Consider the following 25,668-nt stretch of genomic DNA (forward strand, 5'->3'; position numbering starts at 1 on the left):
TTGTATTATTCTGAGTTCCAAAAGTAAGATTGGGATTCATTATAAGGCCAGCAAAAATCAAAAGAATCTTTTTTTTGGAGACAATAATAAGTATTTTTAATGAATTTGTAGATGTTGATATTCAAAAATCTGCAGACTTCCATCAAATTGCTTGCCAGAGTTCAGAGCAATGTCTACAACAAATTGCCAGCTGTGGCCTTCATTCATTCCAAATCCCCGTGAGTCCTCACGCTTAAAAATCCCTATCTTAGTGGGGCGCCTGGGTGGCTCAGTTGTTAGGCGTCTGCCTTCGGCTCAGGTCATGATCCCAGAGTCCTGGAATCGAGCCCCGCATCGGGCTCCCTGCTCAGCAGGAGGCCTGCTTCTCCCTCTCCCACTCCCCCTGCTTGTGTTCCCTTTCGCGCTGTGTCTGTCTCTGTCAAATAAATAAATAAAATCTTTTTTAAAAATGTTAAAAAAAATCTCTATCTTAGTATAAAATACGTCCTGCATATTAAATAGCCATCTCTCCTTGCTATAAACCGTTTCTCCTCATCTAAAGATTTCTCAGGTTTCTTTAAGCTATAAAACCATGAATTCTTTATTAAATAGGCAGTATAAGAATACATATAACAAATCATCATGTACATTTTAAATACCTTACAATGTGTCAATTATACCTCAATAAACCTGGGAAATACATACACACACACACAAAAAAATACAGGCAGTATAAAACACTAACTTCTCCACACACAAACCCAATTTAATATTCTTCCAGTACTTTCTGAAAGAAAGTCACCATCAAAATTAGGAAGTCATTTAAGCCATGTATCCAGACAATAAAAACAAGTCTCTACAATTTAAAAAGAAGAAAATGTATTATTGGTTTTTTAAAAAGTATTCTTTAAAATATAGTTTATTTCAGGGGCGCCTGCCTTCGGCTCAGGTCGTGATCCCAGGGTCCTGGGATTGAGCCCCACATCGGGCTCCCTGCTCAGCGGGAAGCCTGCTTCTCCCTCTCCCACTCCCTCTGCTTGTGTTCCCTCTCTCACTGTGTCTCTCTCTGTCAAATAAATAAATTAAAAATCTTAAAAAAAAATAAAATAAAATATAGTTTATTTCATGAGTCCTCCTTGATTTCTCTTAAGATTTTATAATATGTACAATATATGAATAAACTCATACATAAATGAATATAGATATATATGGAGAGAAAGAAGACATGCTCAAAAAAAAAAAAAAAAAAAAAACAAACAGTAGTTCTTGATTTGAAAAGTTCAAAGACATCTACTGAAATGAATAGTCTCAGGAGCTCCCCACTGCAGCCCACTCCATGCTGGGAATAGAAAAGGCTTGTACAAAGATTTATTCTCTCAACTCTCCTCTCATACCTTCTCTATACTCCATAAAAGACTGTTCAGTGTTAAGGCTTCCAAAGATAGCCTTTCAGGGTAAGTTTAAAACAGGAGTGTGTTTAAGATATTAAAAAACAAGTGATTACTAAAATAAAATAAAAATTAAGCACCATAGCTACTTCTAAATAAAATTTAATTTCTGTAGTAAAATGTGGTTAATCCTGTCACAGACAATCTAAAGTTCTTTTGGAATGCAATCTAGCAAAGGCTTTTATGCTAATGAACTCAACAAATACTCTACAAAACTTTAACTGTATCAAAGCAACTCCATCTCCTTTGTCTTCCCAATATCCCCACATTACTAACCATCAATAAGGAAAATTGGAAATTTTAACATCACAGCCTTTGCTCCTCTGGGAACTGGAAGGTTACCAAATCATAAATAGCCCAAGTGTGTTTCTTCCCCAAATCAGAAATTTGATCAATTAAAAATTTACCATATGAACAGTAAAGAGATCCTGGCGATTCAACATTGGTAGAAAGTAGGACCAGGCAGTGTTCTTGCTGCGTTTAGCATAGTCAAAGAAAATGCTAACCCGCTGGTGATTTTCCTAAAAAAGAAAAGAAATTATATCACTGCTTTTTACTACTGTGTACTGCTTCTCAACCTTTATTCTGTGTCCCATCAGTCAGTGTGTTTTCTTCCTCCAGTTGTTATTATGGGTCAGGGGTGGTAAGGGGGGCAGGCATAGATACTTTAAAAATAAAATCACTTTTGGGAGGTGCCTAGGTGGCTCAGTCAGTAAAGCGGTTAAACACCCGACTCTTGATTTCGGCTCAGGTCATGATCTCAGGGTTGTGAGACTGAGCCCTGCATTGGGCTCCACACTCAGTGGGGAGTCTGCTTGAGATTCTCTCTCCCTCTCCCTTTGCCCCTCTCCCCTCCCCCAGCACACACACATGCACAGGAGCATGCTCTCTCTCAAATAAATAAATAAATATTTAAAAATGTAAAATAAAATCACCTTTAATTATTATGATTAGCTTTAAATCAAGTGAGCCAAGCTAGGAGATCCCAACCCTGCAGGGAGTAGCAATCTGTTACATTTCATCTGAGCCTGCACCTCTGACCTGCCCTTCCCAATGTTTTTTCCACACAAAATCAGGTTACTCCTAGAATATTGTGACAGAAAAATCAGGGCAGAAAAAGATAGCAAAAAACAGCATATAACACTAGCAGAAAGACACAGGATTTGAGGAACAATTCTTAGCTCAAAATATGCATACTCTACCTCTCACCTAAATTTTACCTGCATTTCACTGGCTCAAAATACACTTTCTGATTAATTAAATGAATATAATTCTAAGTAGCAGTACTTGGTAAAACACAAAAAACCATAAACAATAACTTTCAGATCAACATTTAATTCTTTTTAAATATATTGTTTTTAATCTTGGTCTTTGCTAACAGTTACCTATTTGAGGAAGAGACTAACATCTCCTTAAGTAATGAATCATTATAATTCAGAATAACAACTGCAAGTTATGATGACTTTATCAAAGGACTCAAAATTTGGATAGGTTCATTTACTCCATTGGTGGGTTATTTCCCAAGTTAAAACTGTAATTATCATTGCACATAAATGAACAAAGTACACTAAATACAGAAAGAACAGAAAATATTTTTACATTTTATGTAAGTTTAAAATTCATCTTCCTTGGGGTGCCTGGGTGGCTCAGTCAGTTAAGTCTCTGACTCTTTATTTCGCAACAAAGTACACTAAATACAGAAAGAACAGAAAATATTTTTACATTTTACATAAGTTTAAAATTCATCTTCCTTGGGGTGCCTGAGTGGCTCAGTCAGTTAAGTCTCTGACTCTTTATTTTGGCTCAGGTCATGATTTCAGAGTCATGAGATCCAGTCCCACATGGGGCTCCCCACTCAGCAGGGTGTCTGCTTGAGATTCTCTCTCTCCCTCTCCCTCTGCCCCTTCCCCCACTCTCTCTTGCTCACTCTCTCATTCTCAAATAACTAAATAAAATCTTTAAAAAAAAAAAAATTCATCTTCCTTGACTAGTCCTTTGTGGTTTCAATTCCTGCTTAAAAACGTATCTTCCAGAGGAGGAATTAAGATGGTGGAGTAGCAGGGGGACCCTGAGCTAGCCCCATAGCTCAAACACAGCTGGGTCAACCAAATCATTTTGATCTGAGGATTAAGAAAACAATCTGCACAACTGAAGGGACAGAACATGACAGATGCGAAGTTCAGAGACATGAATGGGGGAAAGAAAAGCCACGGTGCCCTGAAGGGGAGGGAGCCCTTTCAGTGGAGGCAAGTCAGGGAGAAGGAGAGAGCAGGGGAGAGAGCACTGTGCAGGGTTCACACAAGATGCTTCAGTGTGGGGATCCCCTGGGTTGCACCAGGAGAGAACACTCCCCTTCCTGGAGTACACTTGGAAGAGGGTATGCATTGCCTCTCCAAGGAGAAAAGGTCCACCGGGCACCACTCAGCAGTCGTTCAATAGCCAGGGACAGATGTGTACACAGAGGACAGATAACCTGGTCTGCAGCTTTTCCTGGTGCACAACAGACTCCAGCCATCTTGCACAAGCCATGTAACTGCTTTTCTGGGACAGAACGGAACAAGGCACCAGGAGGCTCTCCACCGGGGGGAAGGGAGAGGGTCCGAGCCCTACCCGGCCCTTTAAGATTTGGAGTTTTGAATCCCAGCCCCTTGCCAGAGATAAAACACAGGAGAACTGTGATGCCAGGAAGGCAGGGGTCTGATGAAAGCCTGGGACACAAGAGGGGAGATTGTTCACTATACTGTGAGGACTTCCTGAACCATGGTAGCTGCGAGTATCCCTTTTGGGGGACAAGAGGGCAGGGTAGCACCATCTTCCACGTGCACACATACATACACACACACACACAAACACACACAAACACACACAGGCACACACCGCCCACCGGCACCATAGGACTTCAGAGAGAAACACAGTGCCTCCAGTGGAGGCTTGAGTCCCCTACACCAAACCCCACCTCCCTGCGCCCACCAAAGGCATCCTTACAAGGGCAAGTCTGACTATGAGCCGGCCCAGCAGGCCTCTCCCTCAGAAGACCAACACAGGCCCCCCGTGTGTGCCAAGTCTACCAATCACAGAGTGCTCCAAAGCATCAGCTTCAGTTCTGGTGGAAATAGGACAAGGCTTTCTTTTTTATTATTATTATTTTTTTACTTATTTTACTTTTTTTTTTTTTTTTTTTTTCTTTGATATCAGGTTTAGTTTTTTTTCATTTGTTGGTTTCTTTCCTTCTCATTTTTTGGATCAGGCTTCTTTTTTTTTCTTTTTCTTTTTTCCTTCTTTCTTTCTTATTCTTTGGAATCAGGCTTATAGTTTTTATTGTCTGTTTTTTTGTTCCTTTTCCTTTTCTCTTTTCTTGGATCAGGACCCCCTTTTTTTTTTTAATCAGGCTTATCTTAACAAACAAATCAAAGCACACACAGTTAAAGGTCCAAACACTCCCCAAGCAAGGAGGAACTCTACAGAGTACCAACCTGTGGTACAGAGCTGCCAAAACACAACAGCAGAGTACACACAGAATATACCAGAATCATCTCCTGAAGTGCCAGGCCCTAGGCAGTGTATGACCCCTTTTTAATATAGTATTATTCTCAGGAGCAGGAAACATAACAAGCTTTCATAATATGCAAAAGACAGAAACCTAGACATAATGACAAGATGGAGGAATTCTCCCTAGAAGAAAGATCAAGAAGAAATAACAGCCAGGGATTTGCTCAAAACAGATATAAGCAATATACCTGAACAAGAATTTAGAACAACAGTCATAAGGATACTAACAGGGTTTGAAAGAAGCACAGAAAACACCAGAGAAACCCTGGCTGCAGAGATAAAAGACCTAAAAACAAGTAGGCAGAAATAAAAAATGCTAGAACTGAGATGCAAAACCAACTGGATGTAATCACAATGAGGATGGAAGAAGCAGAGGATCGAACAGGTAATACAGAAGATAAAATTACAGAAAATAATGAAACTGAAAAGAAGAGGGAAAGAAAACTATTAGATCACAAATACAGACTTAAGAAACTCAGAGATTCCTCAAAGCACAATAATATCTGTATCACAGGAGTCCCAGAAGAAGAGCAGGAAAAAGGGACAAAGGTTTATTTGAACAAATTATGGCTGAGAACTTCCCTAATCTGCGGAAGGAAACAGGCATGCAAGTCCAAGAGGCACAGAGAACTCCCCTCAAAATCAACAAAAACAGGTCAACACCAAGACATATCATAGTGAAACTTGAAAAATACAAAGATAAAGAGAGAATTCTGAAAGCAGTTAGGGACAAAAGGTCCTTAACCTACAAGGTTAGACACACAAGGTTAGCAGAGACCTATCTACAGAAATCTGGCAGGCCAGAAAGCAGTGGCATGATTTATTCAATGTACTAAATGGGAAAAGTATGCAGCCAAGAATATTTTATCCAGCAAGGTTGTCATTCAGAATAGGAGAGATAAAGAGTTTCCAAGACAAGCAAAAACTAAGGAGTTCATGAACACTAAACCGGCTCTGCAAGAAATATTAAAGGGGGCCCTTTGAGTGGGCAAGAGAGACCAAAAGCAACAAAGACTAGAAAGGAACAGAGACAATCCACAGGAATAGCAACTTTACAGGTGGCACTAAATTCATATCTATCAATAGCTACTCTGAATGTAAACTGACTCAACGCTCCAATCAAAAGACACACAGTGGGGGCGCCTGGGTGGCTCAGTTGGTTAAGTGACTGCCTTCGGCTCAGGTCAAGATCCTGGAGTCCCTGGATCGAGTCCTGCATCAGGCTCCCTGCTCGGCAGGGAGTCTGCTTCTCCCTCTGACCCTAACCCCTCTCATGTGCTCTCTCTCATTCTCTCTCTCACAAATAAATAAATAAAATCTTTAAAAAAAAAAAAAAAGATACACAGGGTATCAGAATGGTTAAAAAAAAAAAGACCCATCGAAATGCTGCTTACAAGAGACTCATTTTAGACCCAAAGAAACCTCTAGGTGAAAGTGAGAGGGTGAAGAACAATCTATCATGCTAATGGACATCAAGAGAAAGCTGGGCTAGCCATACTTGTAACAAACTAGATTTTAAATCAAAGACTATACCAAGAGATGAAGAAGAGCACTATATCATAATAAAGGGTTCTATCCATCAAGATCTAACAACTGTAAATATTTCTGCCCCCAACTTGGGAGCAGCCAAGTATATAAATCAATTAATAACAAACATAAACTCATTGATAACAATGTAATAATAGTAGGGGACTTTAACACCCCACTCACAGCAATGGACAGATCATCTAAGCAGAAAATCAACAAGGAATCAATGGCTTTCAATGACACACTGGACCAGATAGACTTAACAGATATATTCAGGGCATTTCATTCTAAAGCAGCAGAATACATACCTCTTGAGTGCACATGGAACATTCTCCAGGACAGATTACATACTGGGTCTCATATCAGGCCTCAACAAGTACAAAAAGAATGAGATCAAAAAAAAAAAAAGACTGAGATCATCCCATGCATATTTTTAGACCACAACACTGTGAAACTTGAAGTCAACCAAAAGAAAAAATTTAGAAAGAGTACAAAAACATGGAGGTTAAAGAAAAACCTACTAAAAAAAGAATGGGTTAGCCAAAAAAATAAAAAAAAAAATAAAAAAAAAAAAAAAAAAAACACATGGAAGCAAATGAAAATGAAAACACAACAGTCCAAAACCTTTGGGACGCAGCAAAGGCAGTCCTAAGAGGAAAGTATATAGCAATACAGGCCTTCCTCAAGAAGCAAGAAAAGTCTCAAATACACAACCTAACCTTACACCTAAAGGAGCTCGGAAAAGAACAGGAAATAAAGCCTAAAACCAGCAGAAGAAGGGAAATAATTAAGATGAAAGCAGAAATCAATGATATAGAAATCAAAAAAACAGTAGAACAGATCAATGAAACCAGGAGCTGGTTCTTTGAAAAAATTAACAATATTGATAAACCCCTAGCCAGACTTACCCAAAAGAAAAGAGAAAGGACCCAAATAAATAAAATCACAAATGAGAGAGGAGAGATCACAACCAACAGAACAGAAATGCAAACAATTATAAGAGAATCTTATGAGCAATTACATGCCAACAAATTAGGCAATCTGGAAAAAAATGGATAAATTCCTAGAAACATATAAACTACCAAAACTGAAACAGGAAGAAATAGAAAACTTGAACAGACCCATACCCAACGAAGAAACTGAATCAGTAATCAAAATTCTCCCAAACAACAAGAGTCCAGGACCGTACAGCTTCCCAAGGAAATTCTATCAAACAATTAAAGAAGAATTAATACCTATTCTTCTTAAGCTATTCCAAAAAATAGAAACGGAAGGAAAACTTCCAAACTCCTTCTATGAGGCCATCATTACCTTGATTCCAAAACCAAAGACCCCACTAAGAAAGAGAATTACAGACCAATATCCCTGATGAACATGGATGCAAAAATTCTCAACAAGAGACTAGTTAATTGAATCCAACAGTACACTGAAAGAATTACTCACAAGGATCAAGTGGAATTTATTCCTAGGCTGCAGGGTGGTTCAGTATTTGCAAATCAATCAACGTGATACACCACATTAATAAAAGAAAGGATAAGAACCATATGATCCCCTCAATAGATACAGAAAAAGCATCTGACAAACTACAACATCCTTTCTTAAAAACAAATCCTCAAGAAAGTAGAGATAGAAGGAGCATACCTCAACATCATAAAGGCCATATACAAAAGACCCACAGTGAATATCATCCTCAATGGGGAAAATCTGAGAGTTTTCCCCTAAGGTCAGGAACACGACAGGGATGTCCACTCTCATCACTGTTGTTCAACATAGTACTGAAGTCCTAGCCACAGCAATCAGACAACAAAAAGAAATAAAAGGCATCCAAATCAGTGTCACTCTTTACAGACAACCAAAAAGACTCCACCAAAAAACTGATAGAACTGATACATGATTTCAGCAAAGTTGCAGGATATAAAATCAACATACAGAAATCTGTTACATTTCTATACACCAATAATGAAGCAGAAGAAAGAGAAATCAAGGAATTAATCCCATTTACAATTGCACCAAAAACCATAATATACCTAGAAATAAACCTAACCAAAGAGGTTAAAGATCTGTATGCTGAAAACTATATGACACTTATGAAAGAAACTGAAGAAGATACAAAGAAATGGAAAAACATTCCATGCTTATGGATTAGAAGAACAAATACCATTAAAATGTCCATACTATCCAAACAATCTACCAATTCAATGCAATCCCAATCAAAATAACACCACCATTTTTCACAGAACTAGAACAACCCTAAAATTTGTGTGGAACCACAAAAGACCCCAAATAGCCAAAGTAATGTTGAAAAATAAAAGCAAAGCAGGAGACATCACAATCCCAGACTTCAAGCTGTATTACAAAGCTGTAATCATCAAGACAGTATGGCACTGGCACAAAAACAGACACATAGATCAATGGAACAGACTAGAGAGCCCAGAAATGGACCCACAACTATATGGTCAACTAATCTTGAAAAAGAAGAAAGAATATCCAATGGAAAAAAGACAGTCTCTTCAATAAATGGTGTTAGGAAAACTGGACAGTGACCTGCAGAAGAATGAATCTGGACCACTTCCTTACACCATACACAAAAATAAATTCAAAATGGATGAAAGACCTAAATGTGAGACAGGAAACCATCAACATCCTAGAGAAGAAAACAGGCAGAAACCTCTTTGACCTTGGCTGCAGCAACTTCTTACTAGACACGTCTCCAAAGGCAAAGGAAGCAAAAGCAAAAATGAACTATTGGGACCTCGTCAAGATAAAAAACTTCTGCACAGCAAAGGAAATAGTCAACAAAACTAAAAGACAACCTACAGAATGGGAAAAGATATTTGCAAATGACATATCAGTTAAAGGTCCAGTATCCAGCATCTATAAAACTCATCAACACCCAAGAAAACAAATAATCCAATTAAGAAATGGACAGACGACATGAACCAGGCATTTCTCCAAAGAAGACATACAAATGGTTAACAGACACATTAAAAAAAAAGTGCTCAACATCACTCATCATCAGGGAAACACGAATCAAAACCACAATGAGATACCATCTCACACCTGTCAGAACCGCTAAAATTAACAACTCAGGTAACAACAGATGTTGGTGAGGATGTGGAGAAAGGGGAACCCTTTTGCACTGTTGGTGGGGATACAAACTGGTGCAGCCACTCTGGAAAACAGTATGAAGTTTGCTCAAAAAGTTAAAAATAGAACTACCCTATAACCCAGCAATTGCACTACCAGGTTTTTATCCACAGGATACAAAAATGCTGACTCGAAAGGGCACATGCACCCCAATATTTATAGCAGCGTTAGTAACAATAGCCAAATTATGGAGAGAGCCCAACTGTCTATCAACTGATGAATGGATAAAGAAGATGTGATAAATACATGTAATGGACTATTACTCAGCCATCGAAAAGAATGAAATCTTGCCATTTGCAACAATGTGGATGGAATTAGATTGTATTATGCTAAGTGAAATACGTCAGTCAGAGAAAGACAAATATCACATGACTTCACTCATATGTGGAATTTAAGAAACAAAACAGATGAACTTGGGGAAAGGGAAGGAAAAGTAAGATAAAAAGAGAAAAGGAGACAAACCATAAGAGACTCTTAACTATAGAGAACAAACTGAGGGTTGCTGGCGGGGAGGTGGATAGGGAGATGGGCTAGATGGGTGATGGGCATTAAGGAGGGCACTTGTTGGGATGAGCACTGGATGTTTTATGTATGAGCATATATGTTATATAATGAGTCACTAAGTCCTACTCCTGAAACCAATGCTACACTATATGTTAACTTGAATAAAACAAAGAAACAAACAAACAAAAAACTTATCTTCCACCCATCACTGTTCAAGTACTCAAGTTACAAACCTTTAAGAGAATAAGGATAAAGCCCTTCTTCTCAAAGGCATTTAACTATTGCTGTTGATATCTGAGCACCAAAAAAGTCTCAATCTTCAAAACTATGTACCCAAACCTGAACAGGTGAGAAAAAACAAGCAATTATGTCCAAAACTATTCTATCCAGAAGTGTTAAGAATGAAATGACTGGGGGCGCCTGGGTGGCTCAGTCGGTTAAGCGACTGCCTTCGGCTCAGGTCATGATCCTGGAGTCCGGGGATTGAGTCCCGCATCGGGCTCCCTGCTCAGCGGGGAGCCTGCTTCTCCCTCTGGCCCTCCCCCCTCTCATGAGCTCTCTCTCTCTCTCATTCTGTCTCAAATAAATAAGTAAAATCTTTAAAAAAAAAAAAAAAAAAAAGAATGAAATGACTGAGTAATTACGGTATTTTTTAAGCAAGAAATCATATGGTAAGGGTATGTGCAAATTTCTCAGTGTAACTAAAATTTTACCAATAAAATCAATTGTTAAAATGTATTTTATCAATAGCTGAGGATAATGTCAGCTACCTAAATCTGAATCCCTCCACAGATCCTGCATAAAAAATAGGTCAACAAGGAGAAGAAATAAAACTATATTTGAACATGTTCAACTTTAGATCCATCCTGATTGGCAAAAATGTGAAAGTCTGATCATGCCCTCTGTTGGCAAGGCTGCAGAGACAGGCATTCTCATATGCTGGTGGGACTGCAAAATGGGATTATATGGCAGTATCTTAACAAAACTATGTATGTAGTTCTCCTTTACCCAGCAATCCTATTTCTAGGCATTTACCATGAAGTACACTCCCAGCCATATGAAAATACGTTTGCACAAGGTTATTCTTGGCTTCGTTATTTCTAATTACAAAATATCGGAACCACCCAAGGACAATGAGAAGAAGAAAAGATGCCAGAAAGTCGGCCAAGAAAGACAAAGACCCAGTGAGCAAATGTGAAGGCAAAGCCAGAAAGAAAAAGTGGTCCAAAGGCAAAGTTTAGCACATGCTCAATATGCTTGTCTTGTCTGACAAAGCCACATATGATGAACTCTGTAAAGATGTTCCCAACTATAAAGGTTATAACCCCAATTGTTGCCTGAGACTGAAATTCGTGGTTCCCTGGCCAGGGAAGTCCTTCAGGAGCTCCTTGTATAAAGGACTTATGAACTGGTTTCAAAAGAGAGCTCAAGTAATTTACATTAGAAGCACCAAAGGTGGAGATGTTCCAGCTGCTGGTAAAGATGCATGATCAGGCCTAACCCAATGAACATTTTGAAAAATAAAACTTTAGGGGCGCCTGGGTGGCTTAGTCATTAAGTGACTGCCTTCGGCTCAGGTCATGATCCCAGGGTCCTGGGAACGAGCCCCGCATCGGGCTCCCTGCTCCGCAAGAAGCGTGCTTCTCCCTCTCCCTCTCCCCCTGCTTGTGTTTCCTCTCTCACTGTGTCTCTCTCTGTCAAATAAATAAATAAAATCTTTAAAAAAAAAAAGAAAAAGAAAACTTTACTAAACCAAAATAAATATGTATATGAGCCAACCTCAATGTCCATCACATCAGAGACTAGTTAAGTAAACTATAATACATCCACTAAAAGAGTACTTTGTTGTGAGGAGTCTGGCTGGCTCAGTCAGTGGAGTGTGCAATTCCTGATCTTAGGGCAGGAAGTTCGAGCCCCACGTTGGGTGTAGAGATTACTTAAAAATAGAATCTAAAAAAAAAAAAGTACTTTGTTGCTATCAAAAAGAATATGGGAGTTATCTCCGAATGGATATGGAATGATTTCTGGCATATTTTGTTAGGTGAGATGAGCAAAATATAAGAGATTATATTTAGTACATGTTTTTTATAAGAAAGAGAAGGAAATAAGAAAATATATATATTTTCTTACTACGTATCTCCCTATTTATGCAGGAAAAAAACCAGGAAGGATAAACCAGAAATCGGTGATACTGGTTACCTAACAAGAGTTAGGTGGGAATGCAAGGAATGGGGGTGAGCGTTTGGTGACATTTCTCTCAGTACATCTTTCTGTATAGTTTTGACTTCTGGAAGCATGTTCGTGTTTTACATAATCAAAAATAATAAAATAAAATCTATAAGAATGAGAAAAAAATAGAATACCAAAAAGATCACAAATGAATACAACTGTATTTCAAGAAAAATAATATAACCACTCTGTAAGAAACTTGAACACAATACACTGACTACATACTCTCAGCTTAAAGAAAAAGTACCGCAAACAAATCCTGAACTCTAGGTAAAGGGCTCATTTTTCACAGATGTATGGGTCAGCCATTCTGAAACTCCTTTCCTTGTGCTATAGGGTGGAGCAGACAAGTAAATATACAAAGGATAAGAGGAACTCACGATCTCACTATCACAGAAGAGTTACAGATATGGAAAAGGGAGAGTAGAATGAACTCTGGTGTTGAGTTGAAATGAAACGAGATAGTGTGAACTCGTGGTTTCTAATTTACAGATATATGTATAAAAAGTGAGGGTATTTGTGGGGCGCCTGGGTGGCTCAGTCAGTTAAGCATCTGCCTTCGGCTCAGGTCATGATCCCACCCTGGGATCAAGTCCCTCATCAGGCTCCTTGCTCAGAGGGGAGCCTGCTTCTCCCTCTCCTCCCCGCTCCTGCTCTCTCTCACTATCTCTGTCTCTCAAATAAATAAAACCTTAAAAAAAAAAAAAATGAGGATAATTGTGTGTGCATGCATGTGTGTGTTGTGTGTATGTACATACATATAAATAAAACCAAAGTCTGCATGCCAATTCAAGCCTGCTCATTCTAGGTGCAATCCTATACAGTAATCAGGATAACCATGGCAGACCACAACATTCCCCATTTTTCTTAACTTTACTAAAGAAAAAAATGCTGAGAGATACCACGGTCATTCTCAGACAGGCCTGTATCAGCCCAGGCTGGATACTGATCCTTACTCATATTATAAAATCACTACATTCCTATAAATGACATGAGGGCCCCTAGGTAGACCACACCATACTTCTTACTTAACCTCTGTACCTTCATTAACAATCAGTACAATAACTGGCACATAGTAGGCCATCAATAAATGTTTTTCCTTGTAAACTAACAGAACAATACTCCACATAAGCAACCAGACTGACACTGTTCTTCAAGTCCTGAGACATGCAGTCAGGTACTGGATTAGCACCAGGTGCCCTGTCTCAAAGAGAACCGCTCTGTACACTAACAATTTAAACAGAGATTATACTCTGGTGTAAAATAAAAACTGTGAGTAAGGGAGGCCCCTCTGTGTTCAGGGACAGTAAAACAGTAAATAGAAACTTTATGCAACTGGAAAAGTCTCAGATGATAAGCAAAATGTTCTCCAAAGAGACAAGACTTTTGAGAGCAAGCACCTTGCCTACATTCAACTCTGAAGCCCCAGTGCTTGGCACTGGCCTGGAACATAGCAGGGGCATTGAAATCTGTTGAATGACTGAAAGAGAAAAAGCCACATTGCCTGTAAGTACAAAGAGTATCCAGAAAGCCTCAAGTGATTCACCCAACATCCCCAGTATTCGACACAGAACTCTTGAGGTATTATGGAAAAAAAATACAGATTGATTACTAGACATTCTGAAAAACAAAAAAAGCCTGTGTGTGGGCATTCCCATCTTTAACACTATTAGCAATTACAACTCTAAAAGAACCCATGGTATAAGTGAAACTATACAAAAATACTGTTACTGTGCAAAATACAAAACAATGACATCAGCAAATGTATTAAGTAAAGAGTATACCTACCTGCAGCATATCATCCACCATAGTTAGTATATACTGAACTGTCTGTTCTTTGGAGATATGAGTCATCAAATTTATAAACGTTTTAGCACACTAGAAAAGAATGAAAGTAATGTTAACTTTTCAACTACAAACAACATTTATTTAATGGAATTTCAGTAAAATATTATTTCTCTTGCACAAATTCTAATACAAATGCTATTACCAACAGATCTCAATTACAAAAAATGTATACCTTTTACAAATACTGTGATGAAGTATGGGAGGAATGTACTATGACTTGCATTCAATTTTTGATCATTTTTAGTGATAAATTTCAAAGTGTTTACTACTTTTAAACAGACCTAGTAACTATAACTATAACTCTTGACTGCCCATGATAACAGAAAGATTAAGTTACACAGACAACCAAAAATTATCATTGATTTTGATTTAGGGTTTTATTTTGGTTTTTTTGGTTTTTTGGTTTTGTTTTGTTTTGTTTTTGCATTTGCTGGGAAGAACACTACAGCAACAAAGGGACTAGGAATTAGAATCAGAAGGCCATGACCTGTCTCCATCCTACAATGTATCAACTGTGTGATAATCTCTGGAATTCAGTAAAAACTGGAGCCAATAGTATGTTTCCTAACAGATTTCCCAGGATTGCTGTGAGAATCAGAGTGAGTTGCATACAGGCTCTTTCAGGCCATCAGGACCCCACACCAGAAAATCTGATGGACAGTAGGATTGCATCATATTCTAGTGAAAATACAAAGTGAGAAAAATTTCTAAAAAAAAAAGTTAAGCAACTTTAAAAACAACATATACTTTGAAACTTAATTTCCCTTCTAGCAATCTATTCTAGGAAGATTTTCAGAAATGCAGAAAAGGATAGAGGAATAAACATACCCAACATAACATTTTTCCAAAATGAACAAAGAGAACTGGAAATCCTTCAAATGTCTTCTAATAAAAAAGGATTTTTAGCTAAATTATGATGCATACCTACAATGGAATATCACAGTCATTAAGAATTTTTTCTAGAATTTTTAATGACACAAGGAGGTGTTGGTGACATAATGTTTATATCCATCACCTGACTGCCTTCAGTTTGGAGCATCTCTTGCTTCTCTTCAGGACTTCTTTTCATTTCAAACCTTTGAATGAATTCACAATCTTCAGCAGAAATCATCTGCCCCCTAGAAAGTAAGAGTAAGTTGGGTTTTTTCAATAAGAGTTGAAGCACCACTGTGAGCCAGGGCTACAGGAATTCCCCATCTTTCTCCTTTCTCCCCAGTAGTTAACCACTAGGGTGGGCACACAGACCCTGGCATCAGACAGACCTGAGTGCAAGCTTAGCTCCACCATGTGCTAATCATGCAACCTCTCTGGACCTGAGTTAATTTATCTGCAAGATGGGAATAATATCCACATTGCCATTAGGAGCTGACTTCAGGATGACATTAAATAATTCATATAAGGTGGCTAGGGCAGTGCCTAGCCCAGAGGAAGCACTCATTAACTGACATCTCTTAGCACTGTCCAAAGTCTCACCGTATCCCCCTCCCAGCCAAACAATTCACTTGGTTTTCTACTCCATCAAGACCAAAGCCAATTCATATGAACTTCTACAATCATTACCTCCAGCGTATTCTCATATTCTCTCCAGACTCAGAAAAATGTGATCCTCCTCCCGTCTGAAAAAATAACCTTTCCATCCTGACCCCTGTCCTCCCACCAATCATCCCACACTATCCTGTTTTCCTCTTACTTCTTTCAGGGGTCCCTTCCTCCATGGTTCTTTGCTCCTCAAGGCTTCTCTCTGAGCTCAATCCTTGTTACCTTACTTTTCTCTCCCAAATTCTTTCCTTCAGTGAGATTCAAACCAAGAGAGTCTAGTCTTCTCTCTCTGCCAAACCATCTCCGACTATCTTCCACCCCTTACCATTTTCACAAATTCAGCATCATCACAACTGAACCATCATCACCTTCCTTTCCAACCCAGCTTGACCTCACAACTGACTTGGCTCCACTCATCAACAATTCAAACCCTGTCTGACGCTTCCTTATAAAAAGACCTGTCAGCAAAACAGCCTTGCTAGTCTCTGTGACACTGGACACTTCGGGACATACACCAATCTTTTCAGATTATCAGAATAGTGGGGAAAGTATAGAATTTGCATCAATCTGAGGAAGAGTTCCAACTCCAGATGTGAAACTTTAGTAAGTCCCTACCCCTCTGAGCAATGTTTGCGACACCAGTAAAATGGCAATTACAATACTACCTGCCCTACTCCACTGAGCATTTGTGAAAAAAGTACAAGAAAAAGCACTCGATGGATATAAGCATGAAGTAAATACAAGTTTAAAATCAAAAATGTCTTGGGGCGCCTGGGTGGCTCAGTCGTTAAGAGTCTGCCTTCGGCTCAGCTCATGATCCCAGGGTCCTGGGATTGAGCCCCACATCAGGCTCCCTGCTCAAAGGAAGCCTGCTTCTCCCTCTCCCCCTGCTTGGGTTCCTGCTCTCGCTATCTCTCTGTCAAATAAATAAATAAAATCTTTTTAAAAAATTAAATCAAAAATGTCTTATAATATGCTTTGTCATTCAAATAGCATCAATATATTTTTTTTAACTCAGTAGTTTTAAAAACTGCCCTTCCCCACCCCTTACCCCCAAGTATGTTGAGAGACTAGCATTCCACAAAAGCCCAACCGTGGAAACAATGAATTTGAAGCAGGTTTCCCCATATGCATAGTTACAGAAATGTAGTCCTTTTCCAGATCTGTGTTGGATTGGGTTCCTGGCGGCAGGCCTTGACATGGAGATTGGTGTACGGGCGATCTATGTAGGCAGTGCTCCCAGCAGAGACCAGGGATGGAGTGGGGAACACAGGACATGGAAGGTAAAGAGCCCAGCCTGGAGTCAGGCAAAGTCCTGAAGAGAAAAGGTTCCTGAGCACACAGGAGAGTCTGGGAAAGTGAGGTCCTCAGAGCTGTGCCCTCCCCAAGACGTCCATACTTCCTGACACTCCTCCCACAACCCCACCTTCCTCCAAAGAAGATCTTGACTTTTAGGTATTCAACATCTCAGTGTTTTACTTTATCCCCTCTGAGTTTTCTATATACTATTACTACATACTAAACTATTTTACATCCTGTTAACATGCTTCTGGATTTTGTAATCTACTGGGGTCATTCTTGTATCAGTTCTACAGTTTTAAGCACTGTAACTTTGTTTTCTCACATGCTCCTTTTTTTTTTTAACACGGCTTTTTTTTTTTTAACTATTCTCATGCATTGGATTTTTTCAACAATCCTTTCCTTACCAACCCAAAGGGGAATTTCGAGTCCTTATCTTTCTAGAACTCTAAGGCAAGTGACAACATGACCATTTCTTGACACTCTCTTCCTAAACTTCCAGATTCCTCTTGTCCTCCTCAGGCCACTCATTAGTGCTCTTCACAGACTCCTTATCTCCTACCCTGTGCCTCAGGTTCTGTGGAAGGCTCTCTCCATTTACACTCCCTGAATCCTCCCTGAGTGCTCCCCACTAGTCTCTGTATAGGTAGCTCACAGTCTGAGCTCCAACCCAGGCTGCCCTCTTGCAGTCCCCACTCACACATGGGGACCTCTCCTCCTACAGAGCAAGCACACAGGCACTCCAGACCCACCAGGGGCAGAATTGAGATCACTAACATATATCCCTATACACACTCCACCGCAGCCTGGCTAATGGAATAATGAAAGCAAAAAAAAAAAAAGAAAGAAAAGACACTTTGCCCTGTTTTCTTGGGAAAAAATGCACTCTGTACCCTGGGATAGACCAACAAGGTCATCCTGTCCAGCTCTGGCCCCAAAATAAATACAGTCTTTTTCATAAACCTGAACTTCTAGCTAAAACAATTTCAGTTCCAAATTTTGCTATGCTGATATATAAAAGCATATCATAACCTTTGTAGATAGAATAATCATGTGAAAAAGCTGGTTTTTCTACCATGACTAAAGTGTACAATGAAGGTTACACCTGTAACCTTAGCATTTTACAGCTTTCTTTCCCATTTAAATAACTGGTTTTTATTTCGTAAGTCAGTCCTTCTGAAGTCTGACTTTCTTGCATTTGTTGTAAGTAACCTTTTTCTTTTCTTGCTTAAATTCTTTTGTCTCTGAACGTTCCTTTGACAGTCCCATAACTTAGCAAGTTAGGGACTCTGGTGTCTTTTCTAATGATCTGCAAACACTCGGGCACCAGTCCTAACAATCCTTCCACTAGCATCAGTCTCCTCCTGACTTCCCTGCCTCTGGAGTAGCTCAGGCCTAAGGTAACAATCCATCAAAGGGTTTCCCTGCTTCCAATCCACCCCTCCTCCACATCCCTCTTACCTACTACCAACCAGCTTTCTCAAGCACACATCTGGCCGCATTACTCCTTTTACATCAGTCAGACTGTGAATTTGAATGGCAGTTCTACCTAACACCTAGGTAGAGGCATTCAGGAAAAATCTTTTTAATCAACTGACTAATGAAAACCTATTTATCAGCATGTACGTGTTACTTAATCTATCTGCACAGCTATTTACTCTTCTTTAAAATAGTAGAGGCATTCAGGAAAAATCTTTTTAATCAACTGACTAATTAAAACCTATATCAGCATGTACGTGTTACTTAATCTATCTGCACAGCTATTTACTCTTCTTTAAAATAAGGATAGAAAAATAGATCATAGTGTTGCCATGAAAGTAACATGAAACAGTACATGACTTACCAAGTACATTACTCCTTTCCCAAACACTGTCTCCACCACTACCCAAAATCCACTCTACCCATTCACGATCTTATCAGCCAAGATTAACTGTCAGCTTGTGTGTCAGGCACCTTTAAGAACAGGTGACACAGCAGTGAGTTAAACATCCCTCTCTGAGCTTGCAATGCAGTGGGGAAAACAACATACAAACACAAAAATAAATAATTGTCTAAACACACACATGCACATCATAATGCCAGGACACTAAATGCTTGAAAAAAACTGAAGCTGGGTAAGGAGCTAGAAGGTGCCAACAGAGGAAAGCATATATTCTAGGTGGATTACAATGACGGCCTTTTTCTTCTTTTTTTTTTTTAATTAAGATTTATTTATTTATTTTAGAGACAGAGGGTGCATGGGCAGGGGGAGGGGCGGAGGGGAAGCAGTCTCCCCGCTGAGCAGGGAGCCCAATGCAGGGCTTGATCTCAAGACCCTGAGGTCATGACCTGAGCCAAAACCAAGAGAGGCTTAACCAACTGAGCCACCCGGGTGCCCCACAGTGAAGGCCTTTCGAAGCCACCTGTGCGGACACCTGCATGAAGTGAGTTAATGAGCCAAGTGATCTAGGGAGGAACTTCCAGACGGAGGTGTTAAGTCCAAGGACAGTGAGGCAGCAGTAGCTTGAAAGAGCAAGAAAAGCAGAGTTGCTGGATGTTTGTGAGCAGGATGGCATAATCTGATTTGTATTTTCAAAATGACTGTCACAGCACTGTAAAGAATTGCTCTTCAATTCCACTTCTGGATATTTATCTCAGGAAAACAAACACTAATTCGAAAAGATATGTGCACCCCAATGTTTACTGCTGCATGATTTACAATAGCCAAGATATGGAAGCAACTTAAGTGTCCACCAACAGACAAATGGATAAGGAAAATGTGGTATATACACAATGGAATATCATGCAGCCATAAAAAGGGATGACATCTTGCCATTTGGGACAACATGGATGGACCTAGAGAGTAATATGCTAAGGGAAATAAGTCAGACAGAGAGACAAAATACTTCACATTTTCACTTATGTGGGGAATTGAAAAAACAGAAACACATTCACAGATACAGAGAACAAGTGGTGATTATGAGAAGGGAGGGCTGTGTGGGGAAGGGCAAAAGAAGTGAAGGGGATTAAGAGGTACAAACCTCCAGTTACAAAATAAATAAGTCATGGGGATGAAAAGTACAGCATAGGGAATACAGTCAATCATATCGTACTAATTTTGTGTGGTGACAGATGGTAGCTAGACCCACCAAGAAGATCATTCCATAATGTATAAAAATACCCAATCACTATGTTGTACACCTGAGAAACTAACATAACAGTGTAGTCAATTAAATCAATTTTTTAATAAAAAAAAAAAACGAGAGTTGCTCCTATGGGGGATAGTGAAAGCCGGGACAGCAGGCAAGGGGCTGTTAAGAAGAGAGCGTGTGGGAGATAATGAGAGCTTACAGAGGGCAGTGACAGTGGAGCTAGAGTACAAGTGGTCAGATGTGGGATGGGTTCTGATGCAGAGCTAAAAGAGTTTGTCTGGATACGGTTAGTAAGGGAAGAGAAGTGTCACAATGGCTACTAGGAAAGGAGCTAGAGAAAAAACAGCAAATAAAGCCTAAACCCAGCAGAAGAGAAATAATAAAGATCAGAGCAGAAATCAATGAAATAGAAACCAAAAGAACAGTAGAACAGATCAACGAAACTAGGAGCTGGTTCTTTGAAAGAATTAACAAGATTGATAAACCCCTGGCCAGACTTATCAAAAAGAAAAGAGAAATGACCCAAATCAACAAAATCATGAATGAAAGAGGCAAGATCACAACACCAAAGAAATACAAACAATTATAAGAACATATTATGAGCAACTTTATGTTGCTCTTAATCCCCTTCACCTCTTTTGCCCTTCCCCACACAGCCCTCCCTTCTCATAATCACCACTTGTTCTCTGTATCTGTGAATGTGTTTCTGTTTTGTTTTTGTTTTTTCAATTCCCCACATAAGTGAAAATGTGAAGCTATTATGAGCCAGCAAATTAGAGAAGAACCTGGAAGAAATGGATGCATTCCTAGAGATGTATCAACTACCAAAACTGAACCAGGAAGAAATAGAAAAAACTGAACAGACCTATAACCACTAAGGAAATTGAAGCAGTCATCAAAAATCTCCCAAAAAACAAAAGCCCAGGGCCAGATGGCTTCCCAGGGGAATTCTACCAAACATTTAAAGAAGAATTAATACCAAAAAAAAATAATAATAAAAAAAATAATAAAGAAGAATTAATACCTATTCTTCTGAAACTGTTCCAAAAAATAGAAATGGAAGGAAAACTTTCAAACTCGTTTTATGAGGCCAGCATTACCTTGATCCCAAAACCAGACAAAGACCCCATCAAAAAGGAGAATTACAAACCAATATCCTTGATGAATATGGATGCAAAAATTCTCACTAAAATACTAGCCAATAGGATCCAACAGTACATTAAAAGGATTATTCACCACGACCAAGTGGGATTTATCCCTGGGCTGCAAGGTTGGTTCAACATCTGCAAATCAATCAACGTGATACATTAATAAAAGAAAGAACAAGAATCATATGATCCTCTCAATCGATGCAGAAAAAAAATTTGACAAAGTACAGCATCCTTTCTTGATCAAAACTCTTTAGAGTACAGGGATAGAGGGTACATACCTCAATATCATAAAAGCCATCTATGAAAAACCCACAGCAAATATCATTCTCAATTGGGAAAAACTGAGAGCTTTCCCCCTAAGGTCAGGAATGCGGCAGGGATGTCCACTATCACCACTGCTATTCAACATAGTATTAGAAGTCCTAGCCACAGCAATCAGACAACAAAAAGAAATAAAAGGCATCCAAATTGGCAAAGAAGAAGTCAAACTCTCACTCTTTGCAGATGATATATTTTATATGGAAAACCCAAAAGACCCCACCCCAAAACTGCTAGGACTCATACAGGAATTCAGTAAAGTGGCAGGATATAAAATCAATGCACAGAAATCAGTGGCATCCCTATACACCAACAAGACAGAAAAAAGAGAAATTAAGGAGTCGATCCCATTTACAATTGCACCCAAAACCATAAGATACCTAGGAATAAATCTAACCAAAGAGGTAAAGAATCTGTACTCAGAAAACTATAAAATACTCATGAAAGAAACTGAGGAAGACACAAAGAAATGGAAAAACGTTCCATGCTCATGGATTGGAAGAACAAATATTGTGAAGATGTCCATGCTACCTAGAGCAATCTACACATTCAATGCAATCCCCATCAAAATACCATCCACTTTTTTCAAAGAAATGGAATAATCCTAAAATTTGTATGGAACCAGAAAAGACCCCGCATAGCCAGAGGAATGTTGAAAAAGAAAAGCAAAGCTGGCGGCATCACAATTCCGGACTTCCAGCTCTATTACAAAGCTGTCATCATCAAGACAGCATGGTACTGGCACAAAAACAGACACATAGATCAATGGAACAGAATAGAGAGCCCAGAAATGGACCCTCAACTCTATGGTCAACTCATCTTTGACAAAGCAGGAAAGAATGTCCGGTGGAGAAAAGACAGTCTCTTCAACAAATGGTGTTGGGAAAATTGGACAGCCACATGCAGAAGAATGAAACTGGACCATTTCCTTACACCACACACAAAAATAGACTCCAAATGGTTGAAAGACCTCAATGTGAGACAGGAGTCCATCAAAATCCTAAAGGAGAACACAGGCAGCAACCTCTTTGACCTCAGCCGCAGCAACTTCTTCCTAGAAACATCACCAAAGGCAAGGGAAGCAAGGGCAAAAATGAACTATTAGGACTTCATCAAGATAAGAAGCTTTTGCACAGCAAAAGAAACAGTCAAGAAAACCAAAAGACAACCGACAAAATGGGAGAAGATATTTGCAAATGACATATCAGATAAAGGGCTAGTATCCAAAATCTATAAAGAACTTATCAAACTCAACACCCAAAGAACAAAGAATCCAATCAAGAAATGGGCAGAAGACATGAACAGACATTTTTCCAAAGAAGACATCCAGATGGCCAACAGACACATGAAAAACTGCTCAACATCCCTCAGCATCAGGGAAATCCAAATCAAAACCTCAATGAGATACCACCTCACACCATGCAGAATGGCGAAAATTAACAAGTCAGGAAACAACAGATGTTGGCGGGGATGCGGAGAAAGGGGAATCCTCCTACATTGTTGGTGGGAATGCAAGCTGGTGCAACCACTCTGGAAAACAGTAAGGAGGTTCCTCAAAAAGTTGAAAATAGAGCTACCCTACGACCCAGCAATTGCACTACTGGGTATTTACCCCAAAGATACAAATGTAGGGATCCAAAGGGGTACGTGCACCCCAATGTTTATAGCAGCAATGTCCACAACAGCCAAACTGTGGAAAGAGCCAAGATGTCCATCGACAGATGAATGGATAAAGAAGATGTAGTATATATATACAATGGCATATTATGTAGCCATCAAAAGGAATGAGATCTTGCCATTTGCAACGACGTGGATGGAACTGAAGGGTGTTATGCTGAGCGAAATAAGTCAGTCAGAGAAAGACATGTATCATATGACCTCACTGATATGAGGAATTCTTAATCTCAGGAAACAAACTGAGGGTTGATGGAGTGGGGGGCGGGTGGGAGGGTAGGGGTGGTTGGGTGATAGACACTGGGGAGGGTATGTGCTATGGTGAGTGCTATGAATTGTGCAAGACTGTTGAACCACAGATCTGTACCTCTGAAACAAATAATGCAATATATGTTAAGAAAAAAAAAAGAAGATAGCAGGAGGGGAAGAATGACGGGGGCGGAATCGGAGGAGGAGACAAACTATGAGAGACGATGGACTCTGAAAAACAAACTGAGGGTTCTAGAGGGGAGGGGGGTGGGAGGATGGGTTAGCCTGGTGATGGGTATTAAAGAGGGCACGTTCTGCGTGGAGCACTGGGTGTTATGCACAAACAATGAATCATGGAACACTACATCAAAAACTAATGATGTAATGTATGGTGATTAAGATAACAATAAAAAATTTTTTTAAAAATGGCTGCTAGGTTTGGGCCTCCAAAGCCAGTGAAAGAAGGTGCCACAGACTGGCCTGCAGCAGTCCGGAGGGAGCCCCACCCAACTACCTGAAGCTCCCCCAGCGCTGCATTTTCTTCCACATCCCAGCTCCCCCAACCCCACCCCTGCAGTTTCCTTCACCACAGCCCACAGCTCCTCTGCTTGGACAACTCCCACAAGTATCTTTCATGTATTCTGTGAAGGCATTCCCAATGCTCCCAGATAATTATTTGTTCCCTGCTTTTGTTATTTGAGAAAACGTCACATATATCTCCACTTTAATGCTTCCCACATTTTATTATTGAAATTTTTATTTAAAGGTCTGTTTCCTCATTAGACCTTAAACTCGAGAGGAAGATTCTTGTAGAGTTTTAACAGATTCCAGCTTGACTGAAATATAGCCACGCCCATTCATTTATGTACTGTCTAGTTCAATTACCAAGAAAAAGTTTAATCAAACACACATACATTTTTAAAACACTGTATATTTCGTAACATGTTAGTTTGTAAGGGATAGAGCATATTGGCCTTTTGACATTGGAGGACTTTTCCAAGGGTTTTATTTTTATCAGAATAAGATGTGATACAAGATTCCCTGAGAATTCATGTGTCATGGCCGGCCCCAAAGATTTGTAAGCTCTTTTAGGGCAAGTACATTTCACACCCACCAGTGTCCCCACACAGTTGGCTCAACAGCAGGCACACACTAACATCTGGTGAACATCTGTGTCCAGATACAGAGTAGAAAGGTTTTATAAAGAAATGCATGAGATGGACAGCAAATTAAAGGACAGAAATAGGAATGAGACTACAGCTTAGTAGTACAGAGGCCTTATAAAAGGAGGAACAGAAGAGAAAGCAATTAAAAATCTCCATGGAATGAAAAATGTTCCAAATGCCCATGCTAGGGAACTTCTGCAGTCGGCCAATGCCTTATGATCAATAACAGTATCATTCTATTTAGGTTATAAAAAGAGTCAAGCTTTATAAACTTGAAATTCCTTATCCTCTAGTCTAAACACACTCTGGACTAAAATTAGGAAATAAAGCTCAAAATCTTAATTTCACAGGGGCTTTAAGCAAATACAGAGATATAGATGAACAGAGAAAACATCAGAAATTCCCTCCTCCTCTTGCCCTTGAGTCCATGGCCCCATAGCAATCCAGTCCCTTAAAGAAGGAATCCAGAGTCATCCTAGATTCTTTCTCACCCTCATACATTAAACCGATCACTAAGACTTTCTCAAATCTATCCAGTTCTATCCATTCCAACAATCTGAATACTGCTACCGTCTCAACCCTAGCTCTAGGTTTGTTTCCACAAATCCACCCTCTACATTGTCAGTAGAACAAACCAACCAAAAGGCAATCTGACATGTAACCCACACTTACAAATACTGGTTGTTCCCAATACCTACAACAGCAATTTTAAAACTGTGTTCCCTGGAGGAGTCTTCACAACTGGCTCCTGGCTGCCTCCCCAGCCGCAGCCCTCCCCACTGCCTGCCTCCAAAACATGTATTATTCCCCACCCAACATGCTGTTTTTAATTCCCTACCTTTGAACATCCCCTCCAGGAAAACCTCCAGGAGGCAGGATTAACTGTCATTTTTCTGTCCACCCATCATTC

The 25,668-nt window shown here is 39.5% G+C and overlaps 1 protein-coding gene and 1 pseudogene across 1 annotated transcript in view; one reads left to right on the top strand and one right to left on the bottom strand.

Moving 5' to 3' along the window:
• The window catches only part of ATP6V1H (ATPase H+ transporting V1 subunit H), a 132,089-nt gene that overhangs the window by 103,583 nt on the left and 2,838 nt on the right, over window positions 1-25,668 (bottom strand). Inside the window, exons 3-5 of the mRNA XM_021688152.1 lie at window positions 15,247-15,349; window positions 14,172-14,261; window positions 1,835-1,948 (exon numbers count right to left, since the gene is read on the bottom strand). Of these exons, the coding sequence (XP_021543827.1) occupies window positions 1,835-1,948; window positions 14,172-14,261; window positions 15,247-15,349 (307 nt within the window). The remainder of the gene's footprint in view (window positions 1-1,834; window positions 1,949-14,171; window positions 14,262-15,246; window positions 15,350-25,668) is intronic.
• LOC110579286 lies at window positions 11,288-11,644 on the top strand (annotated as a pseudogene).

Source organism: Neomonachus schauinslandi, chromosome 4 (assembly GCF_002201575.2).
Source record: "Neomonachus schauinslandi chromosome 4, ASM220157v2, whole genome shotgun sequence".
Classification (NCBI taxonomy): domain Eukaryota; kingdom Metazoa; phylum Chordata; class Mammalia; order Carnivora; family Phocidae; genus Neomonachus; species Neomonachus schauinslandi.